This window comes from Caenorhabditis briggsae (assembly GCF_000004555.2).
Source record: "Caenorhabditis briggsae complete genome, chrIV, whole genome shotgun sequence".
Lineage (NCBI taxonomy): Eukaryota > Metazoa > Nematoda > Chromadorea > Rhabditida > Rhabditidae > Caenorhabditis > Caenorhabditis briggsae.
Genome location: NC_013487.2, coordinates 2,692,966 through 2,716,872, shown reverse-complemented (window position 1 = coordinate 2,716,872; position 23,907 = coordinate 2,692,966). Strand labels below are relative to the sequence as shown.

Here is a 23,907-nt window from a genome sequence, read left to right as displayed (position 1 = left end):
GAGAAAGTGAACAAAAAGGGGTGTGGCCTGGAAAATAAATTTGGAAATGAGTATTACGGACACTGGTCTACTAAACTTTAATTTTTCTCAAAATATTTTTATCTAGATTCTGAAACGGTGATTTTTTTTCCTTAATTATCTGATTTTCTATAAAAGATATCGAAAATTTGTCAACTGATAAAATGTGTAAAATTTTATGAAAAACATTTTATCAGTTGACAAATTTTTGATATCTTTTATCGGAACAAAGATAATGGATTATAAGCTACAGTAACCTTTTGAAGGAGATGTTTCTCGCCACGAAACACGGATTTCTTGAGTGTCAGCTTCATTTTCTTCTATGTAGAAGGGGTTTTTGAAAACTCCAGAAAATAGATCAAAAAATTTTGAGAGAGGGCTCACGCCGTTTTGGGTAGTCCACTGCCGATTGAATCAGCCATCCGTAACCGCCAGAGGGGACACCAGAAAATTTTTACATTTTTTATTTGAGAATTTTTGATGAAAGAACACTGAATATAGAGTTCGATAAGTGAGAGAGTATGGGAAGAATGAGAGGTTTAGAGAACATTAGTTGGGAAAAACAAAAACAATTGATTATGAATCGAATCGAGTGGAAATTGAAGTTTTTTGGGAATTTGTTTTGTTGGAAAATCTTTGGATTTTTGAAAATTTCAGAAATGGGAATTATCGAATTATACTTTGAAACTGAACAAACGAAAAACAATTGATTTCAAAAATTATACTACCAATTTGAAACTGATTAATTTTTCCCAAAAATGGTTTGAGAACTCAAAACTTTTTTTAAAGTAGCTGGAGTTATTTTTTTCAGGAAATCGAGAAATTTCAACTTCATTTTCCGAAAAACGGGAAGAAATGTTTTTTGCTATATATCATCTTACTGGATGAACTTGAAAAATTCAGACTTTCATGGGAAACTAGAAACAGGAAAAATCTCAAATGTTGAATATTTTTCGAATTTTAAAATTGTGATGAAAAATTAAAGATTCGACAAAAAAAAGTTACGATGATCAATTCCTTTTTTAAAAACCGCTTCAAAAATTATCAAAATTTTAAAACAGAAATTTTCGATATTTTTCAGAATGTTTTCAAAATCTGATTTTTCTGGTAAAATTTTGAAAAGGTCGATTTTTGAGCAAAAACGCTCAATTTCAAAAAGTATTGACTTTTGTGAAAAATTAACATTTTGCAATAAACTTGATAATCGCACTGGATCTCAAAAACTTTATTGCCAAAAAATTCGACTTTGACGACTACAAGTCTCTTCTCCAGTTGAAAACAATGGAAATGAATGACACAGCGAAATCAAATGAATAAGTAATCAGGGAGATTTGGGCAGATTTGACTTTAAAGGGACATAGAACATTCTCTCTCTCTCTCTCTCTCTCTCTCTCTCTCTCTCTCTCTCTCTTTTCTTGTTAAGAACAAAAAAAATGGGGTGAGTGAAAAATGAGAAGACGAAGAACTAGAAGGAGAGAGGGCTTTAACAAAAAATCTAAACATTTTTAGTATACATATGAGGGGTGAGAATTTAAGGAGACATTTTTTTCTGTCAACAACAAGAAAACTGTGGGAAAAGGAGAGAAAAATGAGAAGAGAGGGCGGGTTAGTTTGAAGATCGAATTTAGAAATTTTTAGAGCTGTTTGAAAAGCAAGATTTTGAGTTCTTTTTTTCTGAAGCGTTTAGTACTAAAATCTTTGAAGTTCTAGAGTTTCCCAATGTTTTGGAATCAGGTTTGACTTCAAATATCCATTGAAAAAAACCTAGAAATGTAAAATTTTGAAAAAAATGCAGAAAACTCAGAAACTCCCTTTCAAAATGTCATGCATTCATGATTCACTAAAAATTTCCTAAATTTCCCTGAACTTAATTGTAATTCCGTATCCTATCCGATTGCGAATAATTGCGAATAAAAACGGATCCGTTCGCGAACTCAGATTCGCGAAACTGTCCGTAACGGACCCGTTACGGACAGAAAACCTAGTGGACATCGAAACGGATCCGTTCGCATTTTACCTGTGTAAAAATCAAACCTAATGTATTTCTAAGATGATGTCAAAAATTAATGAATAACATGAAACAGCATATTTAGTTCACAATTGGTTTGGTTTCAATATCCAAAACTTCCAACCCGACATGAAAAGGAAAAAAGATGTTCAATACATGATCTGTGAAAAAAAAATTTGAAGCCCGGAATATTATATTTTTCTAAAAATTTCAGTGTTTTTAATGGAAAACGCGGTTCTAAGTGTCTTAATTCTCATTCAGTGCAAAAACGGCATATCTCATGGAATTTCGCAAATTTTGTTTAGTATAATTGGACATTTTCAGACAAGCAAAAAAACTCTGTAAATAGTTTATAAGAACTCCAAAATCAACTATGTTCCACTGGAAAAAGTTGTCCTTTCTGTCCCCAGTCAGACAGAACATGATGAATAAGTCCCCTCTTTTTGGTCCAATTCTTCGGACCAATTAGAAGGGGGTCCCATTTCCCTTGTTTCTTTTTCCTTTTCTCATCCATCACTAAAAGGAGAAAAGGAGATTCTAGAAAGGAGCAAAAGTACGAGAGCACTTTGTGGTCCATGACAACCATGGAACATAAAAATTAGACAAAATATTGTCCGTATTTAAAATTATGTTGTTCCGTGGTTACAAGAATTGAAATTGAAACAGGGAAAAAAGTTAGAAGAATATTAAAATTGCTTAAAACAATATCAAAAATTCAATTGATTGTTCATCGCATACTGTTTTATACCATAAAATTGAAACAGCATTTTTTTTTAATAAGAGGAAGTTTGTCCACGGCAACCTACACACGACCAAAATGGCGGCCGGCCGGTCGCGGTCCTATTTTTAACAGTTTTTACAGAAACTTCTTAAAAGAGTCAGAGTTTATGTGATATTTTGAAAATTATTTACGAAATGAATGGAAACTTCGCAAAACCTTGAAAATTAAAATGACCAAGAAACAGGCAAAACCTTGTTTTCCAAAAACAATTGTATTTGATTTTTTTTCTTTGTTTCGAAAAGAAAAAGAAATCAAAAGCATATGTTCCTTTAAATTTATTGAAAAAAAAAGTGTTCGGAGCCCAAAAAGTGTGGTGGGAGCTGTCACAAATTGTGACAGGTTTATTACATTTTTCGTTTTTACATTGGCAATTTCGTTTTTTTTTGTAAACGGGACCTGCCAGAACGAATCGAGCTCTAGTGCCTGCTTGAGAAAGTATTATGACTTTGAGAAACAAAAATAACTGTTTTAGAAAATTTTAATCGAGTTTCAGATTTCAAAATTTTAAAGGGCGCGTCCGCTAATTCCAAAATTTTTGAGATTTTTATATCAATCGATCCAGAATTTTGGGTCGGGAAGGAAACTTTCTTGAGGATAGTCCGAAAATCACTCGTTCTTAAGATATATGCCAAAAACAGGTCAAAAAAATCAACGTAGAAGGTGCAGATTAGGGAGAATAATAAGGAAAATAATTCACGTTTTTATTGATTTCTTTGCGTGCACCCTCAAGGATTTTGCCTCTTGTCAAGGTCCCTAATCTGCACTAGAATAACGTGTCGACAGAGACTCGTGTCGATTAAAAGAAAAAATAACTGAAAAATCGTGTCGACACGAGTCGACACAGAGTCGACTTTTGTCGATTCCTGTCGACAAAAGTCGACAAATGTCGAGACGAGTCGACACGATACCGGCCTAACTTTATGATGGCCTAACTGTTGCAAATTGAATTTTCCAGGCCACTACAGTTATGACCTAGAAATGGTCTATAATTATCCCGGTGTGATTTCTAGGCCGTTTATAGCCTAGAAAACTCAACTTATAAAAGTTAGGCCACCAAGTTAAAATGACCTGGAAAACACATTAGATGAAAATTATACTATTTATTGCATAGATGTCCGGAGTTCGGAATCCGTATTCCGGATCCCGAGAATTTTTTGGTTCCGGATTCCGTATTCCGGACTCCGGAATATTACTTTTATTCCGGATTCCATGAATTTTTTCATTATTTTCGTATTCCGGAAAATTATTGTCATTCCGGATTCCGGATTCCGTATACCGTAAAATTTTCATCTGTCCGTATTCCGGATTCCGAGAAAATTATTTTATTCCAGATTCCGTCACTCAAAAAAGTCATTCCGGACATCTATGATTTATAGGCATAAAAAGTTTTGCGTCCTAGAAAATTCATTTTGAGAAAATTAGGTCACCATATAGTTAGGCCGGTGTCGTGTCGACTCGGCTCGACATTTTTCGACTTTTGTCGACACGATATCGCTCTTGGTGAAGGTAGGTGCGATTTTTGTCGACTCCTTCAAAACGACAATTTGACTCAAAATCGATCGACAATCGTGTCGACACGTTACTCTAATCTGCACCCTCTACGATAATTTTTTGGACATGTTTTTGGCATATATCTTAAGAACGAGTGATTTTCGGACTATCCTCAAGAGAGTTTTCTTCCCGACCCTTAATTTCGGATCGATTGATATAAAAACCTAAAAAATTTTGGAATTAGCGGACGCCCTCATTAAAAACTCATCAATAATATGTTACCAGTGAAGCCCAAATTTGAAATTTGTGAAACAGAGAAACGTCGAAAGACAATGTGTCAAGAAGTTTTTTAAATCGAAATTCTCTAAAACCGCTTTTGAAAATCGCCGAAAATAATGAACATGCAGTATCTAAAAAATTCAGAGTCTCATACCTTCTAGAAGCAGTAAAAATAGTTTATAACATTTTTTCTGATCAATTCAATTTTTGGAAGCAAAACAAAAAAGCCTATGAACATCCTACTATTTTTTACCTTTTTGGTTTTTTTTCAGCTTTTTTTGTCTTGAAAAAATGAAAATTGTTTATGAACTACCATGAACACTCTACTAGAACGGCAATTTTCAAAAGCGTTTTCGAGAATTTCGATTCAAAAAAATTTCTTGAAACATTGTCTTTCGACGTTTCTCAGTTTCACAAATTCAATATTTGAGCTTCACTGGTAACATATTTTTGATGAGTTTTTAAAAAATTTTTAAATTTGAAACTCGATTAAAATTTGCTGAAACAGTTGTTTTTATGTTTCTCAAAGTCGGAATATTTTCTCAAAGGCATCAGAATATTGATTCTTTCTTCAAATATTCAACTTGAAAAAAAATCTAGTCTAGAACGCCACCCGGACCGTTCACTTCTTTGAGCCTATGTATCTCATTTTCTTCGAAAAATATCTAAAAGTGGTTAACTAATCAATTGTTGCTGATATCACGGTAAACATTTTATTCGTTAAGACTTTTTTGATATCTTACAAAAGAAGTGAGATATATAGGCTTGAAGTAGACGGTCCGGGTGGCGTTCTATTAGAGTGTTTACGGTATTTTTGTAATTTTCTGTTTCCTAACTATTATAATGTCGAAAAAAAAACGAAAAAAAATCGATTGGCTTGGAAAAAGTAGTCCATTTTAAACTAATCTTGAGCCCTCCATTAAATTTATGAGATTCGAAAATCTGATTTTTTAAAAACTCCTATTTTTCGGTTTCCATTCTTTGAAGACTGACATTGTCTCAACTAGTAGTATGTACAACTTCTAATTCTTATTTTAAAAAACCTCACAGAAACAGTAGAAAATTATAAATTTTTTACGGTTTTTTCAGAGAATAAATCCAAAGATTTGGTTTACAAAACGCAGAGAAGTTTTGCAAAAAATCTAAATTTCAAAAAACCTACAACTTCCTGGAAAACTCAAAAAATCTGCAAGAAAAAAATCAAAAAAAGATGCGGCTTTTAGATAATAAAAGCCGTTCACATCTCCAGCAAAAATGGAGATCAAAACAGAAAACATCCAGTTTTTCAAAAAAGGAAAGAAATATTTTTCCTTTTTTTGAGTTTTTTTCTTTCCCACAACTCTTCTTCTTCTCCCCACCAATTATCTATATCCTCTAATCCCCCGGGGAAAAGGAAAAAACGATAATCCAAAAAAGGAAAAAAAAATAATTACCTTTTTGCCGGCCTTCTTCACCCAATCCAATTGCATTTTCGACGAAGATGTTCGTGGTGATCGTTTTTTTGAATTCCCGCCGAAATGTTGTTGTTCAAAATTATGTTTTTCTTGTCCTAATAGCACCGGACAATTGCTAGATTGATCATCTGATTCTCTGAAATTTGAAAAAAAATTTTTTTTTTTGAAAATGTAGATGGATAAATTAAAGGTGGGGTACGGGGAAATTTTTTATTGCATCCAAATGTGCANAAATGCATGTAGAATGACATAAAAATAAAGAAAAATTCAAAAAAAATTCCTTCATCGAGAAAAACGCATCGAAAAATACGCTGAAAGCCCTTAGGGACGAGGTTTTTTCTAGGCCGCCCGGTGAGTAAAAGCGCGCGAATTCAAACTATTAAAGGGGGACTCCGACCAAAATTTTTTATTGCATTCAAATGTGTTAACAGTTATCCATTTTCCGAATATTATTGCGAAAAAATTCAAAAAAAAAATCCGAAATCTCCGAAAAACGGCGTTGAAAAGGAAGAAAATTCAAAAAAAGGTGCCGCCGGGGGTCGAGGATTTTCAGTGAGAAACCTAGGCCACGGCAGCGGGTGCCTTTCCTACGTGGCAAATTTTCCGGATTTTTTTCAATTTCATGTCCGGTAAAAAACGTAAAAAACCACTGTCGGCGACTTGAAAAAAAGGCTGTCAGGTGCCGTGGCCTAGGTTTCTCACTGAAAATCCTCGTCCCCCGGCGGCACCTTTTTTTGAATTTTCTTCCTTTTAACGCCGTTTTTCGGGGATTTCGGATTTTCTTTGAATTTTTTCGCAATAATATTCGAAAAATAGATAAATTTTAACACATTTTAATGCAATAAAAATTTTTGGTCGGAGTCCCCCTTTAAAATTTTTTCGCTTGTTTCCACTTCTTTTTCCGTTTTTTCAAGAGTTTTCTAGGTTTCTGTCAATTTTTCTTCCAGATACATCGGAAAATTTGAAAAACAGTGAAAACAAGCGAAAAAATTTTAAAAGTTTGAATTCGCGCGCTTTTACTCACCGGGCGGCCTAGAAAAAACCTCGTCCCTATTGGCTTTCAGCCTATATTTCGATGCGTTTTTCTCGATGAAGGAATTTTTTTGAATTTTTTCTTTATTTTTATGTCAATCTACATGCATTTCTGCACATTTTGATGCAATAAAAAATTTCACCGTACACCACCTTTAAGACTGAAATTCCTGAAATTGGGAAAAAAAACTTTTTTTTTTGAAAAAAATTTCGGAGCATCATTGAAACTAGACATTTCCAAAAGGATACAATATACAAATTCAAAAGGAAACGGGATAAAAAAGGGTTTTTTCCAAAAAAAAAAGTGAGCTCCACTTTTTATGATCCACCCAGAAATTATATTGTCTCCGACAACGGGAAGAAAATGAGTATATTCCATATGTAGTAAGGCATAGACAAGACGAGTAGGAGTAAAAATGAAAACAAAATTATAGGTTTTAGTTTGGTTCTGAAAGTTCTGGGACCCTAAAAACAAAGGATCAAAATCAGAAAAATCAGCCGAATGATAAAAAAAGTTATTAAAATTTTTTGTTAAAAATGTTTCCAGTTTCTTGAAGTTGATATGAAAATTACATTAAAAGATACACTTCGATATAAGTCATGGAAATCCGTTAAATCTATAAAAGTTATGAAGTTTCAAAAAAGATCAAATTAAAGAACAAATTTTGATTAAAAAAATAACCCTAATCTGTGTATGAATAGAAAACGTGTAAAGAAGGAACATTATTAAAGTCCAAGCTTGGAAATAGCCTAATTTTTCAAAATTTCAGAACAAAACACACATTGTAATACTGAAATCATCAAAATAGGTTAAAAACTGGAAAAGATAGGAAATTTTAAACAAATTCCAGTTAAAATTTTTCGCGGTCGCAGTTCCCGACGAGTACCGTATATCAAAAGGGTTCGACGGTAATTTCAAATATAAATGGTCGAAAAGGTTACGATACCTTTTTTAGATAACCAGGAACTACAAAAATCCATACATTTACCTACATGATTCCTTTCAAAATGCCCAAAAAATAGGCCAAGTCAACTGGAAATAAAACAAAAAAAAGTGTGTGGACTCCGTTTTGTTCTACCTGGAAAAGGTTGAGAAGGGGACAAGAAGAAGGAGAAAGTGCTTAGAAATATACTGAATTCATTCTATTCAATGGAAAAAAGGAGGAGAGCAGAGGGGAGGGTCAAGTTATTAAGAGAGAAAGAGCACAAACATATGTCAACGAATAGAAGAATAAGAATTCGAAGAAGAAGGTGAAATCGTCGTTTTCTTGGAAGAAGAGCAATTGGAACAAGAGAGCACACATCGAATCGAAAAAAAGAGTATAAAATAGAAATCCCCAAATAATGAAGGAAGGAGGATCATAGGCTTAGAAATTACATAAAATTCAAGAAGATCGAGAAACGGGAAAGAAAGAAAAGGGAAAGGTTTTTTGTAGTCTGATTGAAATAGGAAACATGTCGACAGTGAAACACATATTGATCAGCTTCATGAAACAGAACAAAAAATTTAAATGACGGAATCTAATTTTTCTGAAACAGATTTGTTTTTCTTTGAATGAAGTTTTCAAAATTTTCCTAAAACAATTGAATAATAGGTTCAATTACTCGAAATTCATAAATATATCTAATTTCCCCTATTTTCTTTCAGATGAAATAATTGTATTTTCAAGTGTTCTTATCGAATTTCATATACATATCAGCTTCTTGAGTTTCAAAGGAACAATAGAAAATTGAAATTAGTATAAATAATCTTGGAAATCCCAATTGTTTTGAATTTCTCAATTTCTTGAAAACGCAAAAAAATTTTTTTGGCTGAAATCAAAAACAGATTTTCCGAAATGGAGCAATTCGCCTATAACATAAATCCACTCGTATATTTCGTAAAAAAATGAAAAATGAATGGACCAGAAAAAAATTGGAGGGGGGGGGGGGAGCAATTTCAAAAAAAAGTGAACACCAAATTTTATAGAAGAATATGGAAGCACAAAGTGAGAAAGCTATATAGATTTTCAGGGTTCAGTGAATTTTCAGTGACGAAAAAATTTGGGAAAAAAGTATGTTGAAAATATTTTAATGTTTCAGGTTTTCTGTAGATTTACGGAACGTATAGTATAATAGTAGTAGCATTCGTTTAACCAGACATGAATCTGTAGCAGGATAAGGAGTGGCTGAGACAGAAGGATTCTTAAAGCTAGAGTATGCAATTTTACGTGATGGTATACAGAGAGTGGTGTTTTCACCTTATTTGCCTATTGTACCCTTTTCCATTTGCCATCGGCCCTGAAACACCGGTTTTGACTGCATAGTCAGTCAAATCACAAGTCCAAGAACCGCCTTTTGTTAAAAATTTCAAACGATTGAACACTCATTTCCCGCGCGAAAATTTGAGAAAAAACAGTGTTCTGAAACAGATTTGTTTTTAAAAGTAATTCACCAACATTCTCAAATAACTGTAACCGGGCCTTCGCGGGCCCTACCATAGTTTATTTCGGGATCTAAATTTTCAAACGAACAAAAATGTAAATGATAGAACTTGACGAGTACTACAAAATGCTATTTTTTATAACCCTGTATCTTGTCTAGGAACAAAGTTACAAACCATAAAGTGGCAGGGCCAGTTTTTTCGATTTGTTTTGTCTGTAGCTTTGTTCGTAGACAAGATACAGTTTTTTAATAAATATTATTTTGTAGTACTTGTTGAATTCTATCATATCCAGTTTGAGTGGTCTGAAAATAATCATTCTGAAAGAAGCTACGACAGCACCCGCTAAGACCCGGCAAAGACCCTGTTCACAAGTATGCAATTAACCAAAAAGTACAGAATTTTCCACCTTCAAGGGACGAGTGCTCATTTTTTAAAACCGTGTAAGTACAACTTCCAAATGTCTCAAAAAACGAAAATTACAGGAAAAACGAAAAAGATACGCGACGAGAGAGTTTTCAGATTTTTGAAAGCTTATTCTGATTCAAAATGTGCAAAAAATGTGAACTATCCTTCTGTTTTAAAAAAAATGAATAGAATTTGATAAAATTAATAGATTTCCAATTTTTCTTCAACATTTTTTGCTAATATTGAAGCAGAGTTTTTTTTTGATAGGTTGTTAAATTTTGGAACCTTCTTCGTGGAACAAGAAAACAGATTTTATCAGCTGATGGACTAACTTTATCATAGCCAAAAAAAAAGACTAGAAAAAATTAATTTTGGTCTTTCTGAAAAAAGTTATTTCGAATCACAATTCCCTTCATTTTCGCCAGGACCCCCAACAACAAAAAATTCCAAAGAAAAACAAAAAAATGCTCTTCCACGAATTAATCAAAGTCAAATGAATGCATTGGGAACCTAAGGAAAAATGAGAATCTTATTGTTAGAATCTTAGGGAGATACATGGCCTAAAAATTTCTGAGAAAGTTAGGCAATATAAAAGTTTGCGAATGAGTCTAAAAGTTCAATTTCCCAAAAAAATGGACTCGTAAAATTTAAAATTTATTTATGTACATAAGTTTTTTTTCAATTTAGTAAAAAAGTATGGGGACTTGGAAATTCATACTTCTTTTAAAAAGAAAAAAGAGATAAAATTGAATAAAAAAATATTGGATATTGAACTTTTTGGAGAAATTCAATTTGAGAACCTTTTTATTTCGGTTTCAGTTATCTTTTTTGTTGGCTAGGATAAAAATAACCAGTGGGCATGGCATAATCCGAATAAAGTTTAAAAAATAGAGAGATAGACTGAAATATGAAATTCAGAGAAAAATCCAAAAAAAATGTTTGATCCGAAAAATTTCAAAGTACCTAACCTTTGAATTTTCAACCGATTCTGATGATTTTACTATCGAAGTGTGTATTATCTGAAAAATAAGAAAATTTGATGCAATTTAAATCCAGAATCACAAAAATCGGCCAAAAAAATGAGTCAAATATTAAAAGTTGAAAAAATCAAAGAAACATCTTTGATTCCACAATTTTCCAATCTTTATAACTTCTCTAGTTTTCAACCGATATTGATGGTTTTACTATCAAAATGTTTGTTTTTATCTGAAAAAAAAGAAAACGTAAAGAAATTTTTTTAAAAATTAAAACCATGAAAATCGGTCAAAAAATGAAGTACGAAATTTTGAGAAAAAACCCTAAAATTTCAAATTTTCCCAACTTTTTTGGTTTTCAACCAATTTTTATAGTTTTTATCAAAACGTGTGTTTCCTTTGGACATTTTAATCTTCAAAAATATTGCAACACGTCAAACCCCTAACCAAGTCACAGGTCCCAATACACCAAAAACCTCAACTTGAAACAGAAAAAAAGAGGAGCCAAAAAGTTCTCCAATTTTCTAAAGATCCCTTTTTATGGTCTTCTGACCACTCCCTTTGAGACATTCCATTAGTAAATCACTTCCAAAAAGAGGAAGATTCAAATTTCCAGCTCAAAAACACAAAGTACATGAATAAGGTCAACTCACTTCTCTGAAATTGCCGTTTTCGAAGAGTCCATCCTTTTGTCCTTTTCCACGAATTTAGGGGGAAAATTGAAAATCAGAAAGAGGGGAAGAGAATGAAAATGTTTAGATCCCAGGGCAATGAGATGCAAAATGAAAACCACATGAAAAAAAAGAATAAGTAGGAGGGGAACCAATTTATCTCGATTTCTCTCTGTTTTCTGCTCATTTGACAGATTGAATGGATCAAAAAACTTGACAGGAAAAATTAGTGAATTGGGTGAAAAATTGGAAACTTTTTGATTTAATTTTTTCGACTGATTCAGATTGAAGACTAATAACGATCAGAGTCCAAATATAGTAATGTATCAAAATTTAATGTACGTAATTCAACATTCAGAATGCGGAGTTCTCATTTTTCATGTATCCAGTTTTTTTTCAATTTTTACTATTTCATACAGATTTCAAAAGAATGACTATTTTCCCTTCCCTTTAAAATTTCATTAGGATCAATATTAATTTTTTGAGTAAAGATAAGTTTAACTTTTTCCATAACTACATGACTTTTTAGACTTTTATAGGAAAATGATTCAATTTGCTATGTTTCCCATATACAAAATGCGCAAACACAAAAATGAAACGCAACAATGCGTACTGTTACAAAAGAATTCCGAATACCAAATACCAATCTAAAAAATTATTTCCAACTTATTATTATTGTACGGTATTCTACCGTGTTTTCTCTTTTAAAATCCTCTTTCCAAGTCTAAAGGAGAGAAATCTCCCCCGAACACACGTGCAAGAGGTGTGGATTACTGTATCCGCGCGCGAAACTGTGTGCGCGCCAAAACGCGTCTCCTCTCTCGGCAAATTCTCATCGTTTTCTTTAGTTTTCGCTGGTGTTCGCTCACGATTGGTGACGACCCGTTAAAGTGTGGCTCACTGGTTTTAAAGGTTTTATAGTGATTTATTGAGTAAATTCAATAAATAGTGTTTCTTTAGTTTGTCAAATACATTACTTTATGAGCTTATTATTATCATTGTGAAAATTGTTTCGTGTAATTCAAAAGCATCTGAAACTGTATGAATTATACCACAAGATTCACATTCGAACCTCATTTACACTTCTTGCAATTCCTCGGAAAATGTATTTCCGAAATGATGGTAGTTACAAAAACGTTCTGTAAGAAGGCATGAAAGTAGGTCAAGCCACCCCTCCTTATCTTTGTTGTTAACTGCAAAAATAATGTAAATAATATCACCAACATTTTACAGTTGGCAGAGTTCCGATATCTCTGATAGCAGCCGAAATAATTTGGGTGGAAGTTAGAAGATCTTGCAGCCCTCTGAAATTCGTTTTTTCATGAAACTCAAAGAAGCATGGAACCCGAAATTTATTTTGGTGAAATGATGCTGGCTGCTTACGAGCCTGATATGGACTTCTTTAAAGGGGTCAGACAGTACGAGGGAAAAATCTGGTTCTCCGTCATCATAGATGAATTCCAACCCGCTGGGGGTAATCGAAGATTCGCTCAAGCTACTGCAAAGTATTTTGGGGAAATTATCGAAGGTGAATGCGAAGGTACCAAACTGACATCAGGATGCATTGGAAAGAGAGTCAGGATTCAAAGACGAATAGTACTAGAGGAGCCCGTCTGGATGGTTGTGGAGATTCTTTTTTAAAATAAATATTCATTTACTTTAAGTTTGGTTCTTTTTCCTGACACAAAACAAACTTGAAACATAACAGAAGTACTCTGAACATAAAGCTAATAAAAATGTACCGGAAACTGTTGTTGAATCACTAAGAGCTAGTAATCCCATGTTTCATACAGCTGCTCAAAGTTTAATCATCTCCATGAACAATTTACTTTAAGACGTTTCCATCAGAAAAATCTTTGGAAAAAAACAAATCTGAAGTTCATCAACAAGTCAACGTTGGCCAGTTGAAATGAATTTTGATAGTTGCAATACTGGGAAAACTGGAGGTTAATGAACTTTTGAAGAACTTCAAGTTACACAAGAATTTGAAAATGAAAAGCTAAAAATGACTCAACGAGTGGCATTGGAATTTGGAACCGAGCTACAATTATTTCAATTTGGGAACCAAATGATCATCTCGATGCAGTGAAACAGAAATCAAAAGGCTACTGGAAGTTAGCTACTGGAAGTTTGCAAAAGGTACGGTAAAATTTGAGGTGTGTGCAAACGCAGCTTATTGATAGATGACAAAAAGAAAACTGATGAATGATCTGATTTGTGCTAGAAAAACAACAAAATGTTTATGTCAAATAGTTATTGGATAGTTTTCACGGTTGCAAACTTCTTTCAATTAAATATAGATTATCATTATTAGCTATTTTGAATTAACATTGAAGATCTTCACAAGACGGTCCTCTTCACAAAAAGAATTCCACACGGAAGCTTCGAACTGGTTATTTTTCGATACTAGATTTAACAGATTTTCTGTTTCTGAATGTTGCAATGAACGGAGATTTTTTGTAATTATTCGTTAACAATATGGGAAGGAGAATCAGATGACGAATTGGTTCTGAATTTCAAATATGTACGTACTTAGTCGTTGAATCATAAAGTTTGTGAAGTTAAAAACTTTGAGAATTGCGCGCAAAATAGTAGTTTAAATGCCCTAAAAAATTCTTATCTGCAATACTGGAGCGTTATAATCCCTCGAAGAATTTTGACAATAACTTGAATTTGGCAAATTTATCTTTTTCATTCAGAAAACTAATTTTAGGAAACCTAAGTGAAGACTGAAATCTTCCAATGATAAGTCAGCTCTGGTGAATAATCTTATCGGTGCTAGGAAAACTACAAAACGTCTAAATCGAATTGTTACTGGAAGATTTTCACGGTTGCAAATTTCTTTAAATTATCTCTAGATCATATTTATGTATGTAGACACCAGTATGAGCAATTTGGAAATAGAATTTAGGAACTTCACAAGACTTTGAAACAGAATAAATATAGTTTTCTTCTTATAGCTAGAATTTTCACACAAAAGTTTCAGACTGGTTTTTTTTCGAAACTAGATTTTTTGAATTTTCTGTTTCTGACAGTTGTAATGCACTGGTATTTTTGAAGACATTCGTTAGTTGAGTTCGGTATCGGTACAGTCTGTATTGAAACAGTTTATATTTAAAATGTATGATTGGTATTTTATAAAAACTGATATTTCTGTACTTCGGCATGTTTTAAAATGCAGGGAGGTGAAAAAGATATCGAATTGGTTCTGAATATCAATTATGTACTTGCTATTAGTCGTTGACACAGAAAATTTGTGGTTTTTGAAAAACCATAAAAAACCTTTGCAATACTGGAGTTTTATAATCCCTAAAGAATTTTGACAAGAATTTAAAACAGGAAATATTGTCTCTTTTATTTAGAAACAAAATTTTTTGAATCCTACTGGAAACAACAACCACTGTTCCATAAACTGATCATTTCGAAACTGTGAAAAAACAAGTATTCAAAAAGCAAACAATAAAACCTGAGGGGTGTGCAAACGCGCCCTATTAATAGTTGGCGCCGAAAATGATATTCGAAAACAATTGCAAAGAGAGACAATGATCCCGATGAGAGACGCAGACAAAAACTATTCTTATCGTCATTGCCATCTCTCGCCAGCTGCCGACACCTTCTTCCCAGGAGTTGTCCTCAAACTCTAAGTCTCTAATGGGACCTCTATCTCTCAACTAATATGAATAGTACCTCTATTTACCGCCAAAAGGAATTTCTTCTCTGTATCTTGCCTTTAACTTTTGTTTCATTACATTTTTTCACTGTTGTCCTTTTCCATGTTCCTTTTCTTATACTGATATTTCAAATTTCAGATGGTGCTCTCCAAACCCTTGCCATATGATTGCAACAGACACATCATAATGCACATGGAACCTAATTTGAGGTAAGTCGCGAAGCTCAGTCGAGGGTTTCCCAAATGTTCCCATTTTGAAACTTTCGGAATTTCGGATTTTTCGAAATTTTACAAAATTGAAATTTTAAAGTAAACATTTCAATTCTTTATCATAAAAAGCCGGAAATAGGTGAAAACGCAAAAATTGGAAGTAGTTCTGCACGCAATCATTTTTTCGCGACATACCGTAGTCCAAAAATCTCTAATTCCGAAAAAAAGGCTTCGGAAAAATTCCGATCGGAATTTCGATTCCGAATTTTTTCTCGGAATTATTTCGGTCGGAATTCCGAATTCCGTTCCAAACATCCCTGGATGATTCACATTTTATAAATTGTCGTTTTAAAACTGTTTTCAGAATCCTCTTGTCCCTCCGCTGCCCATCGCTCCAAGCTGCCGATAAATCAGTACCATTCAAATGCCAAAAACTGGAATTTAAGGAAAATGAAACAACAATTGATGAAGTCGATTACAAAGTTGGAATTCATATTCATATGGCTAACAAAAATCGGATTACCGAACACATTGCAAATTTCAATAGAAGTGGAGGTCTAAACTGTGACATCGACATGGTAGGAAGACGTGATTGGTTGAAACTGAGAGATTTGTATCCTGGAGACGTTCAACTTCAACCTCTTCGAGAAGGACAGCGTGCTGATGATCCGATTTTTGGAGATCATCAACCTTTTCTTCAGTTTACCGTTAAATATCAAAATGAAGAGTATATTGAAAGAGTCGAATATACCAAGTCACTTATTGAAGCATATATTCACATCAACAGTCTGCTTTTCGGTGGAAGAAGTGAACCAATTCGAGTGAAACATCTTCAGTTGAGAGCCGATATTTTGAGACTTCCAAAAGCTGTGAAATTCCATTCTAAAGAAGTGGACGCCAGATTCACAACTGCTAATGGCTTTGAGAAGCTTAAGGAGATCATGAAGGCTTCTAGTTTCCCACTCAATCTCTGTGGAGTCGGGTATATGAGCAATGATTGGTCTACGTTTGAGCATCCAGTGTTCCGAAGTGCTCGTTGCGTTTTTATCAGAAACGAGGAGAACAATCAGCCTGAACTTTTCCGACGTCTCTTGGAACTTCCCCACGAAAACATTACAGTTCAATCTCGTCTGTCTTGGAGAACCTTCCAGACGATCACAGAAAATTGGAGAAGAACTCAACGAAAAGTTGGAACAACTCTCATCATCAAACGCGTTCATACGAAAGATGTAGAGAACGTTCTCAATCAAATCCTTCAAGAGTGGCAGCATCGTGAAAACAAGAATGAGTAAGATTTGAATAAATTATGGTAGAGATCATTAAGGGAAAATTTTCAGAGACTTCATCGTCCATCTCTATCAGGATAAGAAGCTGCGAATTTCATCTGGAGACACTCATGAAGAATTGCCAAGAAACCCCAGATTGTGGGACAATTATAGGAACTTCTTGAAGTTGGAAGTCATCGATGTTGATAATGAATAGTGAGCTCTGGTGAACGAAATCATTATGAATATTTTTTGTTGTTTTTTTAAATTGTTGTGAGATTTTTTTGAATGAATTCTTGTGTGGAAAAAATGTTAGTTTATGTTGGAATTTTGGGATTTTTAGAAAATTCAGCCGTCGGTGTTTTATCACTGGGAGCCTCCAATACTAATCGATATCATATCCAAATCCCTATAAACCAAACCAAGATGTGTCTCGTTCCTCAAGTGCAATATCCAACGCAGGCCTATTAGCGCCAACCCCTTCCAGTGACTACGTCGGCAGTTCGAGGATCAGCACACCACAGCAAAACTAGCAGAAACAACATCCTGATCAATATCCTGGACTTGCGAAAAGTGAAATGATCATCTCGAAACATTAAAATAGTGAAAAAAGGAAGCTTCTGGAAGTTTGAAATTGGGGTTTATGAAAATGCGCCCTATTGAGAGAGGAAGGCGCGATTGATGGAAAATGATTCGATCTAGGACATCCTCCTCCTCATCGTCGACGTCTTCTTCTCCCGTCACCTGTCAACACCTTCTGCCCTGAGGGGTACTCATAATTGAAAAGCTCAGTCTTGGACGGGACCCTCTCTCTTCCCCATATTACCCAATCAATAGTTATCGACCCCGTATTTCCCGTCAAAACGAAATTCAAATGTTCTCCTTTGTACCTGTACCAATATTTCGTCGTTTATTTTATATACTTATTTATTTATCTATGACGTCTATGACACATCCTGAAGCACGCTGATCCAAATTTAAGGTAAGTATCAACGCGATCACAAAACTCCGTCTGCGGAGCCGCAAGTTGAACTCCTCGAGAGCTTTCTTAGCTCAGAATGCCTTTTTTAAACTTTGATTTCCAGAATTCTCCCGTCAATGCGCTGTCCATCGCTCAGAGCTATGGAAAAATCATTGCCTTTCAAATGCCAAAAGCTGAAATTTTCATCTGATTCGACTTCGATTAATGGGGTCAATTATGAAATTGGAGTGTTTAATGGAATGTTCGCACGTTGTCTCCAGCTTACTGTTGAACATCGAAACCGAATACATGCTGAGAGGTTCAAAATCAAAACAACTCGTCTTGAAGCCCATGTATATTTAATGAATTTTCTTTTTGGCGGAAGAAACGAACTAATTAGAGTGAAACGCCTTTAAGTGAATGTCGCTATTTTGAGACTCCCAAAATTCGTAAAACTCTGGTGTAAAGAAGTGGACGCTAGACTTACTACTTCTTTCAAGTTTGAGCAGCTGTATAAAATTATGGACAGTTCCAGTTTCCCGCTAAATTTATGTCTAATTTGGTATAATGAAAACGATTCGAGTACGTTTGAGCATCCATTGTTTCGAAGTGCTCGTTTATCAGAAGCTACGTGTCTGATCAACCGGAACTTTTCCGACGTCTCTTGGAACTTCCTCACGAAAACATCACAGTTCGATCTAGTCTGTCATAAAGAACCTTTCAGACGATCATAGAGGATTGGAAGATTAAACAACGAAAAGTCGGAACCACTCTCACCTTTGAAAACATCCATACCAGACAAGTGGAGGAAATTCTAAATCAAATCCTTGGACAACGGCGTTACCGTGAAAATGAGAATGGGTGAGTTTCAAATAATTTGTGGTAGAGAAAAAATTAAGAATTTTCAGAGACCTCATCATCTCTATCAGGATAAGGAACTGCAAATCTCCTGTGGAGACAACCATGAAGAAGAATTGTCAAAGGACCCTAATTTATGGGACGATTACATGAACTTTTTGAAGTTGGAAGTCATCGATGATGATAGTGAATAACGAGCTTTGAGAGTCAGCGAAGTCAATCTGGATCATTTTTGCTATTTTGTACTGTTTGTGAAGTTTTTGAATAAATTCTTGTGTGTAAGAAAATTTTAGTTTCTCGTTGGATATTCAGGGTTTTAAGAAATTCGCAATTTTTGGAATGTTCGAACACATACAATTAACATTTTTTCAAAAACAAAAATGCAGAAATCATAATCTCGAAACAGAAAAATAATCCTTCTCCTCATCGCCAACGTCTTCTTTTCCCGTCATCTGTCGACACCTTCTTCCCAGAGGAGTTCTCTTTGTTTCAACCCTACGTCTCTGACGGGACGCTCCATACTGACCAATCAATAGGTATCAACCCTTTGTTTCCCGCTAAAACCAAATTCAAACGTTTTCCGTTGTACCTGAGGCCGTATGCAAGAAGGATTTTTCAGAAAACCGTTTTTTTTTGGAAAATGTTTTCCTTGGAAAACGCGTTTTCCGGAAAATGCCGTTTTCCGTATGCAAGAAGCGGAAAACGAAATGGAAAACATTTTCCGGTAAACGATCGTTTTCCAGCCTGTATTTGCCGGAAAATGTTGGCGTATTTCCGGTGTCGGGATATACGTCAGTGATATTGTTAGCCCGAAAATTGATAATTACGAGTTTTCACCAAGTTAAACCTATCAATACATAATACAATGTTCGGAAGACTGATAAAAGTGGCAATTATGATTATTGGTGAAATTTCTTTTGAGTGGAATGTTTTCAGGAGATTCCGCTATTTTTCTATCTAAATCTGACCTTGTCTTCATCATAATTGAGTGAAAATTGTAAAATAGGGGTTAATTTATGATTTTTGGAGCTAGTAGGAAATGATATTTCATCATTCAACTCGGCAGACGATAGTTTCAGAGTGAAAAGGGAAATACAATGGAACCGTGAGCTGGAAAATGACTCCTCAAAAAGTTACATAACTCATGAGTTATAGTTCACTATAGGAAAAATTGATCAAACTTTACATTGCCCTGTAAACACATATTTAAATATGTTTCCTGTGAAATGTATATTATTTTTTCAGACTGATGCAGCCAACTAAGCCATTTTGAAAATTTCGAATAATTCGCTCTCAAGACACTAAAATTAACTTTTTTCTAAAAATGTTTTGTTTCATACATCTGCTTCAAAAAAAAACGAGATTTCAAGAAATTCGCCGATATTAACCCTTTTTTCTGTTCCGGAAAATCGTTTTCCTCTCCATTTTCCGACCTCCGAGGTCGGAAAACGATTTCGGAAAAGAAAACGTTTGGAAAATGGTTTTCCGGAAAACGAAAATTTTCTTGCATACCGAAATCGTCATTCTCCGGTAATTTGTTTTCCGGAAAACTGTTTTCCGTCTTTTTTCCACTTTCTTGCATACGGCCTCTGGTCCTATACCTTCTCTTTCTGTTCCATTTCGTCGTCCATTTCATTTCCTTCTTTTGTTCCTTTTCTTTCTTTCTTTTCTAGTTCTGCTATTTCAAATTACAAATGGTTCTTTCCAAACCCTTGTCCTATGACTGCACCAGACACATTATAAAGCACACAGATCCTAATTTGAGGTACGTATCAATCCTACCACGTAGCTAAGAGGGTTTTTGTTTAGCATAGCCTTTTGAATAACTTTTTTTATTTCCAGAATCTTACTGTCCTTACGATGCCCATCAATCCAAGCTTTCGAAAAATCCATATCTTTCAAATGCCAACAACTGCAATTTTCGCCGAATTGGACTTCTATCAATGGGTGTTGTTATATCAATAATCTTCTTCTTCGTGGAAGAAGTGAACCAATTCGAATGAAACGTCTGGAGATCAACGTTACGTTTTTGCGGCTCCCAGGATCTGTGAAATACCATTCTAAGGAAGTAGACTTTAGAGTCACAGGTTTTGGATTTGATCTGTTGAAGAAGATTCTGGACGTTTCCAGTTTTCCACTGAACTTTTATGGAATCGGGTATATCAGTGAGGACTGGACTACATTTGAGCATCCAGTGTTCCGAAGTGCTCGTAACATTTTCATCAGCAACAAGGAAAATAATCAACCTGAACTTTTCCGAAGTCTGTTGAAACATCCAAACAAAAGTATCACAGTGCAATCTCGTCTGCCTTGGATCACGTTCCAGACCATCACAGACAATTGGAAGACGACTCAACGGAAAGTTGGAACATCTCTTACAATCGAACGAGTTCATACTGAAGATGTCGAGAACGTTCTCAATCAAATCCTTCAAGAGGAGCAGCACCGTGAGAATAAGAATGGGTGAGATTTAAATAAATTGTGGTAGAGAACAAATGAAGCATTTTCAGAGACCTCATCATCCCTCTCTACCAGGATAAAAGTCTGAAAATCTCATCTGGTGACATTCATGAAAAATTGCCAAGTGACCCCAAATTCTGGAACGATTTAATGAATTTCTTGAAGTTAGAAGTCATCGATGTTGATAGTGAATTATATATGTCAGAAATTCGTTAGGGTTCTTGAAGTTTTGAATTGCTTTTGTGAAGATTTTTGAATAAACTTTTGCCCCCATACATTTTTCTAACATTTACAACCCTCCCGAAAGCGGACGATCGCAGCTTGAAGTTTCTTAGACCGTGGGTAGGCCGCCTTAGAATAACACAGTACGCGAGGCTACATCAGAAAAGAGTGCAAGGAGGGTACATCTAGTCTCAGCGTACATTGGTTTTAAGGGTACATAGGATTTTTGATACACATGGGAAGACGACAAAAATAATCATTTTAACACGGACAATTTCAGTTTTTGTTCAAAGTTATTGGCTTACAACTAGACTGAAATGCACTCAAGATCTCCCATATTCTCTGAACCTATGTGCCATTTTTTGACTTTGTAGTCCCAACCCTACCTTCTCATCGTCCCCAGGAGCATCTTCTCCCCAAACAATGGATCCTAACAGGTCATACCAGGTTATAAAACTATCAACACTCATCAGGTCTCTGGCACCTTTGCATTTTCCCCACCCTACCTTCTCATCATTGCCATGAGCATATTTTTCTCCAAACAATGAATCCTATCCATGTAACAGGTCATAAAGCTCTCAGCACTGACTAGCACCTGTTAGTCAAATTTCAGAGTTCTCATGAATCGTTTGAAATCCGCCGATGGAATGGGTTGGGTGGGATAAGCAGATGGCATATCACACTATGGAGAAAGGCTTGACATCAATGTAGCTCCGCCTACCCCGCGTAGTTGTGCCTTTCAGTCATCGTTCGTCATCAATCTTTATTCTCAACGATGCATTCCTACCCATCTTCCGGATCTTTTCTCCCAAGTCAATTGACTGGACCGTCCAACTTCCCATCAATCCCAATGAATATGTCCCTAGCTCCTCAAAATGGACCCTTCCAGCCAGCCTTTCGAGGTCCAGTGTGTATGTCGGTGCTTCAAGGATCCCATCACGCCTATCGTTCCTTACCAGGTTCAGTGACTATGTCTGCAGTTCAAGGATCACAGGTCCACCATCACCACCATCATTATCACCCACAGATTGGATTCGAGCAGATGAGACGGTGAGTATTATAACATCTAACTTATTTAGTCCAAAGGGAATTTATCTACCTAGCATGATCAATTTTAAAATGATATCTTTCAGCTATCAACATGCATTCCACGCTCAAGCGCAAGCTTATTTCCAATGGCATCAACAGATGGCTGCAATGCAAAGTGCCCAAATCTTTGGACCTCACCCCTTCCAACCTTTCCCGATTTCTCCGATTCATACTGCATCTCACAGGAACCCACTACATCAACAATATTCCCAGAGGAGTGCAAATGGAAGGCGTTTCAACAAAGATCAAGTAAGAATTTTGAAGAAACATTTTGCTAAAGACAACAAAATCGATAGAGAGGAAATTGAAAAGTTGGCGCCAATTGTTGGATTGACTCCGGCTCAGATACGTAGCTGGTTTAATCAAGAGAGAGTCAAAGTGAGGAAGTATGGGGAGAAGAAGAAGGAGGAGCAGGAAAAGGAGAAGGAGATGGTGAATGTGAAGAAAGCAGGGTTGCAACCGGCTGGGCCGGGCCGGGCCGAGATTATTTTTTCTTCGGCCCGGCCCGGCCCGGCCCGGCCCGGCCGGAAGCCCCGGCCAGCCCGGCCAGCCCGGCCCGGCCGGTTCAGCCGGTTCGGCCCGTTCGAATTTAAGAAAAAACAGAAATTATTGAAGAATTATTTGAATTTATTTCTTAACAAGTAGCATAACAATGTAAAAACCGTATAAATGAACAAGGGGAAACAAAGAAATGGAAACCGGGGGAGAAAATTAAAGCTCATATCAACCAATCCAACAAAAAAGATAACATAAAATTAACTAGAAAAATCACTACAATTAGTGAGAGAATCAGTCGAGCCAGTGTGGAAATTTCGTGGCTATTTGCGAACCCAGAACGACCATCTCCACACGCTTGTACAGTAATCTTGTTCTTGTTTTATCCCCCGTAAATCGACACGGGCTGCTAAACAATGCGCGCCTCGTCATATCGGAGCATCGTTGCAAATAAAAATGGCGCGCGTTCAAATATTAATTAATTGCCGGCCGGCCGGGCCGGGCCGGGCCCTGGTTTTTTTCCCTCGGGCCGGGCTTTACCGGCCGGGCCGGGCCGGCCCGCCGGCCAGCCCGTCAGATTGCAACCCTGGAAGAAAGAAATAATAGTAGTTAAGATTGAATGTGATAGTGATTAATAGCCTTTTTGGTTATGCAATTTTCGATTTTCATTAAAAGTGATTTCTTAGAAGTTTTTTTTGTTACTGTTCAAGTTGTGAAATTTTCTAAAGGATGCTGTTAGACTTTGTGCTCCTGGAATAATCTGAACTCCTCAGACAGAAATTCATTTGGGGTATTTTTCCAGGAAAAATCTATAAAATTCTTTCTGATTCAAAGCGTTAACAAAAAGATTGCATCCTACCTTCAGACTCTTCTTACAAGACTACAGACTACATAGAGGATTCCCATTTATTTTCTTTTAAATGAACTGCAAGGCTATTTAAAGAGCACAATAAGGTTTTAATCATACTTGTAATCCCGGGCCTTTGCCGGACCTTCGCGGGCCCTGCCATAGTTTCTTTCAGAATCTATATTTTCGAACCAACTAAATCAGATATGATAGAGCTCCACGAGTACTACAAAACGGTATTATTTGGAATACTGTATCTTATCTATGAACAAAGTTACAGATCATAAAGTGG

General features: G+C 35.5%; 4 protein-coding genes across 4 annotated transcripts in view; all 4 read left to right on the top strand.

The window, feature by feature from the left end:
• Nucleotides 1-15,347: 15,347 nt before the first annotated feature.
• On the top strand, nt 15,348-16,900 carry CBG22457 (the record flags this gene model as incomplete). Its single annotated transcript, XM_002646954.2, has 3 exons — nt 15,348-15,418; nt 15,783-16,706; nt 16,756-16,900. The coding sequence occupies 3 exons, from the start codon at nt 15,348-15,350 to the stop codon at nt 16,898-16,900; spliced, it is 1,140 nt and encodes a 379-aa protein (XP_002647000.2).
• Nucleotides 16,901-17,781: 881 nt separating this feature from the next.
• Nucleotides 17,782-18,696, top strand: CBG26114 (the record flags this gene model as incomplete). The annotated part of the gene is made up of 2 exons (XM_045244929.1): nt 17,782-17,931; nt 18,553-18,696. The coding sequence occupies 2 exons, from the start codon at nt 17,782-17,784 to the stop codon at nt 18,694-18,696; spliced, it is 294 nt and encodes a 97-aa protein (XP_045100517.1).
• Nucleotides 18,697-20,196: 1,500 nt separating this feature from the next.
• Nucleotides 20,197-21,178, top strand: CBG22458 (the record flags this gene model as incomplete). The annotated part of the gene is made up of 3 exons (XM_002646955.2): nt 20,197-20,267; nt 20,345-20,965; nt 21,013-21,178. 3 exons carry the CDS (start codon nt 20,197-20,199, stop codon nt 21,176-21,178), a joined length of 858 nt encoding a protein of 285 aa, XP_002647001.2.
• A 781-nt stretch (nt 21,179-21,959) lies between these two features.
• Nucleotides 21,960-23,907, top strand: part of CBG22459 — a gene marked incomplete at both ends in the record, with an annotated part of 5,079 nt that continues 3,131 nt past the window's right edge. The window contains 2 exons of the mRNA XM_045244928.1: nt 21,960-22,234; nt 22,318-22,522. Coding sequence (XP_045097572.1) covers nt 21,960-22,234; nt 22,318-22,522 — 480 coding nt within the window. The remainder of the gene's footprint in view (nt 22,235-22,317; nt 22,523-23,907) is intronic.